General features: G+C 47.3%; 1 protein-coding gene across 4 annotated transcripts; it reads left to right on the plus strand.

Annotated features, from left to right (window-relative positions):
• Positions 1-154: 154 nt before the first annotated feature.
• Positions 155-5,384, plus strand: LOC105481698 (sprouty RTK signaling antagonist 2). Of its 4 annotated transcripts, none has more exons than XM_011741394.2 (2): positions 155-659; positions 3,606-5,384. In XM_011741394.2, the coding sequence occupies exon 2, from the start codon at positions 3,657-3,659 to the stop codon at positions 4,602-4,604; it is 948 nt and encodes a 315-aa protein (XP_011739696.1). In that variant the 5' UTR covers positions 155-659; positions 3,606-3,656; the 3' UTR covers positions 4,605-5,384. The 4 variants fall into 4 exon arrangements, with proteins under 4 accessions (XP_011739696.1, XP_011739699.1, XP_011739697.1 ...); XM_011741397.2 differs by lacking the exon at positions 155-659 and adding an exon at positions 1,168-1,421; XM_011741395.3 differs by lacking the exon at positions 155-659 and adding an exon at positions 1,618-2,592.
• Positions 5,385-6,009: the final 625 nt, after the last annotated feature.

A 6,009-nucleotide genomic window follows, 5' to 3' on the forward strand; every position in this document is an offset into this window, starting at 1 on the left:
GCCTCCTCCGGAAAGGCGAGGGCGCAGGCCAACGGCGAGCCCCCCCCGGGCGGGCCCCAGACCCTCCTCCTCCTCCTCCTCCTCTTCCTCCTCCTCCTCCTCCTCCGCACCCACCGCCCCCGCCTCGGCCTCGCTGCCTCGCCTCCACAACGCCCAGTCTGCACCGCCGAGAGCTGCGCGCCGCAGCGCTAGCGGAGGAGAGGGGCCGGCGGAGCGCGCAGCGCCCAGGCCCCCGCGCCCGCCCGGCCCGGCCCGCGCCCCCGCGCAGCCTCGGCTACGACGCGGCTGCGGCCGCACCACTTGGCGATCTGGCTTTAGGTTCTTCGTAAGGCCGTTTTCTTTTCCCATTCGCTCATCTGCCAGGAAAAGGGACTTGCCGTTGGCGCTTCGGCCTCTTGTTCATTGAGAAAAAAGAGGAAATACTCCGCGTGCGCTTCTAGAAGGGGGGTCGTCTCCAGCCCCGCACCCCAGAGTGTTCATCAGCGGGGAATTTGGCTCCGAATTCTCCTCCTTTTTTCTCCCGCCGATTGCTCGGAAGTTGGACTGAAGCAGAGGTTGGAAAGAAAGGGAAAAAAGTTTGCATCGAGATTGGATTTATTTGCACATCGCAGAAAGAAGAGAATCCAAGGGAGAGGGGTTGGTGCAAAGCCGCGTTCACGGTGAGGCACGTTTGGCTCTTCTCCTCCTGGCGCCGTGGCCGGCGCGTTGTGGGCAACATGGAGTAGGTGCAGCCGGACCAGGAGTTGGGTCCGTCTCTCCCCGAGCCTCCCCTTCTCAAATCCCGCAGGGTCTTCGCGAGGATCCGGGGCGCTCCCCGCGAACCTGCCTTGCCCGGGGCTCGGGCTCGGCCTGCCTCTGCGGGGACTTCTGTGTGCACCCGGTGCAGTGTCCCCGGCAGGCGACCCCGCGCGCCCGCGCTCTAGGGGGTTGGGACAGAGGACAGCTCGCAGCCTGCTCACAGCCGTGCACTGGCCGCGAATTCGGCGCTGAGAGCGAGAAAGGGAGAGAAAGACACTTTGTATTTTCCAGGTCGCCTTTGCAGGCGCCCGCATTTCTAACCTGTTCCTCCTCTTGGTGGAAGGCAAAGTCCGGAGAGAGGCTGTCCCTAGGCGGGGCGCTGGTGGGGTTGGGGTACACGGGTTGCTCGCCTCGGGGGCAGGAGACCCCCAGGGTGAGAAAAAGGCAGAGTGCCGGGTGGAGGGAGTCCCCGCCTCTGCTCAGTGTGGACGGTCTAGCCCGGAGCGGGTGGGAGCGTCGCCCTGCCTGGCGCCGGGTCTCTGCGGTTCGGAAGTGCAGCTCTCTCTCTTTTCCGTTCTTCGTGGTCAGCCTAGGTCACACTTATTTTATTTTTGGAAGCTCAGGCTGACCCAGCGCAGGAAGAAAGTCATCAAGCGGTCGCGATCATTTTCCATTACCTGAAAGTAGGTGGCAAAAGAGGCAGTTTTTTTTCCCTTTTATTGTTGTTGTTGCTGTGTTTTAATTTGGATTCTTGTGTGTTTTTTACAAAGCAGTTTCTGTGTCCGTTTGCCCCACCCTAGAGCTGAAGTTCTTTTCCCCTAATCCTCAGTCTGATCACACACTGTTCTTAATGGGGGTTTCAAAGCACTTTCAAAGGGGAGGGGGGACTGGGAAAGAGAAGAGGGGCGGAGGTGGGGAGTCCAGCTTCGAAGAAGGAGGCCAGGGATCGGATCGGCAGAAATCACTTAAAAAATAAAATAAAAAAGCCTCCTTTTCTTTCAAAGATGCTACTTTGACTGCAAGCAAATCTGCACCAAAAGTTTACAGCTCCGGGAGCTGGGTTCTGCGCGCCCGGAGTGAGCAGTGGGGCCCTGGAAAATGCCCTTTTAAAAAAAAAAAAAAAAAAAAGGCAATTTTTCTTTCACTTTAAGAAATATGATATCTTTTTTTTTTTTTTTTTTTTTTTTGGTCTCTCTCGACCCAAAAGGAGATAGGCGTGTGCAGATTACAGGCAATGCCCCCTTCGGTCAGTGCAGCGTGGAGTCGCTGTGTGTGCGTGGGTTGGACTTGTGCGTCCTGGCTGCGTGTCTCAGGCAGGGCTTTCGTGCTCGCCGTGTCAGGGTGGCAAACCTGTGCCGGATGTCCGAGGGGCTTTGCAGAAAGCCTAGAAGTGGGCAGCGTAACCTGTGCCTCGGGGCGGAGTGGCTCCTTGGGGCTGCGAGGCAGTTCCCTTGAGTTGGGGGAGATCTTGACTGGGGAGAGTGAGGCGGGGGAAGTGTGCTCCTGCATTTCGTGACACGTCCCCTTCGGAGGCGCCCGCGGCCCCCGCCTGTCTGTGAGTCTTGTCTGTGAGTCTTGGGATCGTAAGCAGGGGGGCCGCCTGGCCCATGGACAGCGTCAGTCCGCCTGGAGAAACGTACCCTGGGGATCGGCTGTGTCCCACCTGCTGGGGACGGTGTTGGGGCACAGAGAGGCGATGAACTAAGTGAAAGCAAAGGGCAGCGTTGTCTTCTGCCATTCTTTTGGAGGTGAGGAGACCTGGTTTCCAGCGCTGCCTTGCTCCGAATTGGGAGACGTTTGTCACCTGCCTTGTTCGCTGTGGCCTCTATTCTAAAGAGCGGAGGTTGGATAAAGGTCCGCTTTGCCTGTTTTATGCTTTTTATTGCCGTATAGGCTTGGGAAATTGGGTGATCGTTTTGAAATTGAAGAAGGACTATAGTTTAAGGAATTCCTTGACAGAATGCTAGATATGAAATGTGACATTTGAATTTTTAAAACACTTTTCTGGTTATCATTTCGTTTGTGTTCTCAATTAATTTTTTGAAAACAGAAAATTAGTTGAGCTTTTGACATGCTTCATTTCTAAAACAGGGAGAACAACCTTTTAGCAGCAGAATCTAAGGTGGTGTTCTAGGCTATCAGACTGTAAAATACTTAATTCTTAAGTTGTTGAGAAGTTGAAAATAAATTCTTGTCTTCTTGTTGTGTAAGTTTGCTTTAATGTGTTTCTGGCACCTAATAGGATTTGATTTGCTTTTAGTTCTATAACTTTGTGCTACTATACAATTAATTAAAAATGGCATGATTGTTATAAAATTTTTAACTATTTTGGGTATTTACTTTTTTGCATGCCACATTAATTCTACCGGGTTTGAAAAAGTTACAGAATACTGGATACGTCACAGTTAAAGTGTTTGATGTAAAAGTAAAAACTAAGAACCAGAAAGAATCTTAAGGCAAAAATGGCCATGACAAATGGAAACCTATTTCAAATTTTGAAAAGATTTTCAACTCTTGAAAACGTTGGTAGCAGTGTTATATTCCAGTGATACTTTCTTGTGGTTTTTACATTGAACCTGAGCCTTACAAATTGTATGTTTCTTTGAATAAGGAGTTCTTACTTAAGTGACTCAAAGATCAGCTTTGTGTTGTTGTACATCACGGGATTGCAGAATTGTCAGTAGCCAGTCGTAATTTTTACTTTTGGGTACAGGCGTTGTTGATCATATGGCTAATACCTCCCCACTGCCATTCCATTTCAAATCCTGTTTCTCTAGGGAAAGTGGGAAGTGAGGAGTCAATTCAGGTGGGTGGAGAGTGGGAAGTATCTTAGAGTATCAACCATTCTTTCCTCTTGGCTTCCTCAGGAGTTCAGATGTGTTCTAAGCCTGCTGGAGTGACCACACTTCCAAGACCTGATGGAGGCCAGAGCTCAGAGTGGCAACGGGTCACAGCCCTTGCTGCAGACGCCCCGTGACGGTGGCAGACAGCGTGGGGAGCCCGACCCCAGAGACGCCCTCACCCAGCAGGTACATGTCTTGTCTCTGGATCAGATCAGAGCCATCCGAAACACCAATGAGTACACAGAGGGGCCTACTGTCGTCCCAAGACCTGGGCTCAAGCCTGCTCCTCGCCCCTCCACTCAGCACAAACACGAGAGACTCCACGGGCTGCCCGAGCACCGCCAGCCTCCTAGGCTCCAGCACTCGCAGGTCCATTCTTCTGCACGAGCCCCTCTGTCCAGATCCATAAGCACGGTCAGCTCAGGGTCGCGGAGCAGTACGAGGACAAGTACCAGCAGCAGCTCCTCTGAACAGAGACTGCTAGGATCATCCTTTTCCTCCGGGCCTGTTGCTGATGGGATAATCCGGGTGCAACCCAAATCTGAGCTCAAGCCAGGTGAGCTTAAGCCACTGAGCAAGGAAGATTTGGGCCTGCATGCCTACAGGTGTGAGGACTGTGGCAAGTGCAAATGTAAGGAGTGCACCTACCCAAGGCCTCTGCCATCAGACTGGATCTGCGACAAGCAGTGCCTTTGCTCGGCCCAGAACGTGATTGACTATGGGACTTGTGTATGCTGTGTGAAAGGTCTCTTCTATCACTGTTCTAATGATGATGAGGACAACTGTGCTGACAACCCATGTTCTTGCAGCCAGTCTCACTGTTGTACACGATGGTCGGCCATGGGTGTCATGTCCCTCTTTTTGCCTTGTTTATGGTGTTACCTTCCAGCCAAGGGTTGCCTTAAATTGTGCCAGGGGTGTTATGACCGGGTTAACAGGCCTGGATGCCGTTGTAAAAACTCAAACACAGTTTGCTGCAAAGTTCCCACTGTCCCCCCCAGGAACTTTGAAAAACCAACATAGCATCATTAATCAGGAATATTACAGTAATGAGGATTTTTTCTTTCTTTTTTTAACACACATATGCAACCAACTAAACAGTTATAACCTTGGCACTGTTAATAGAGTTGGGATAGTCTTTGCTGTTTGCAGTGAAATGCTTTTTGTCCATGTGCCATTTTAACTGATATGCTTGTTAGAACTCAGCTAATGGAGCTCAAAGTATGAGATACAGAACTTGGTGACCCATGTATTGCATAAGCTAAAGCAACACAGACACTCCTAGGCAAAGTTTTTGTTTGTGAATAGTACTTGCAAAACTTGTAAATTAGCAGATGACTTTTTTCCATTGTTTTCTCCAGAGAGAATGTGCTATATTTTTGTATATACAATAATATTTGCAACTGTGAAAAACAAGTTGTGCTATACTACATGGCACAGTCACAAAATATTATACTAATATGTTGTACATTCGGAAGAATGTGAATCAATCAGTATGTTTTTAGATTGTATTTTGCCTTACAGAAAGCCTTTATTGTAAGACTCTGATTTCCCTTTGGACTTCATGTATATTGTACAGTTACAGTAAAATTCAACCTTTATTTTCTAATTTTTTCAACATATTGTTTAGTGTAAAGAATATTTATTTGAAGTTTTATTATTTTATAAAAAAGAATATTTATTTTAAGAGGCATCTTACAAATTTTGCCCCTTTTATGAGGATGTGATAGTTGCTGCAAATGAGGGGTTACAGATGCATATGTCCAATATAAAATAGAAAATATATTAACGTTTGAAATTAAACTGAGCTGTTTTGTCTTCTTTTATCTTTTGTTTCTTTCAAGTGTGAGAAACTGCATTTTATGTTAAGGGTAACGTTTTAATGAAATAGTTAACCACTTTTCTGTAGAATTATTTTGTGATTGCTGCTTTAAAGTAAGCTGGATTTGATGACTTTCAGAGACAATTGTAGCAATCAACAGAACTAACAACATTTGACTTAATATCTATACTTATAAGAGAGCTTATTTTAGCTATGTAATTGTTCTTGTTCTTCTCTCCCCCGCCCTTTTTTTATTTTTATATTTGCAGATTATCTGACTTGTGTTTATTTTGCAGAGGTTTTTTTTTTTTTTTTTTTTTTTTTTTTTTTTTTTTAATCTTTGAACTGATTTATTCAGGAGACTTTCCTTAAAAATTAACAGTTAGGTGTTTTCTTTATATACAGTATCAAGGATTAATTCCATGAGGATAATTCAAGACTAGTGAAATGAGTTTAGCTCAACAAACATTTATTGAATGTCACCTGTGTCTCAGACATGCAGTATCCACAGATCAGTTCTTACAATTAAGGTCAAAAATATTTTCTTGACTTAGCTGATCGTGGCAGTGTTTTTTCCAGTCTATGTAATTTTTGACTCTGAAACAT

The sequence above is a fragment of the Macaca nemestrina genome, chromosome 16 (assembly GCF_043159975.1).
Source record: "Macaca nemestrina isolate mMacNem1 chromosome 16, mMacNem.hap1, whole genome shotgun sequence".
NCBI classification, from domain to species: Eukaryota; Metazoa; Chordata; class Mammalia; order Primates; family Cercopithecidae; genus Macaca; species Macaca nemestrina.

Bases quoted from the DNA above. Each gene is read 5' to 3' on its own strand.
- LOC105481698 (XM_011741394.2), top strand. From the start codon at position 3,657: ATGGAGGCCAGAGCTCAGAGTGGCAACGGGTCACAGCCCTTGCTGCAG.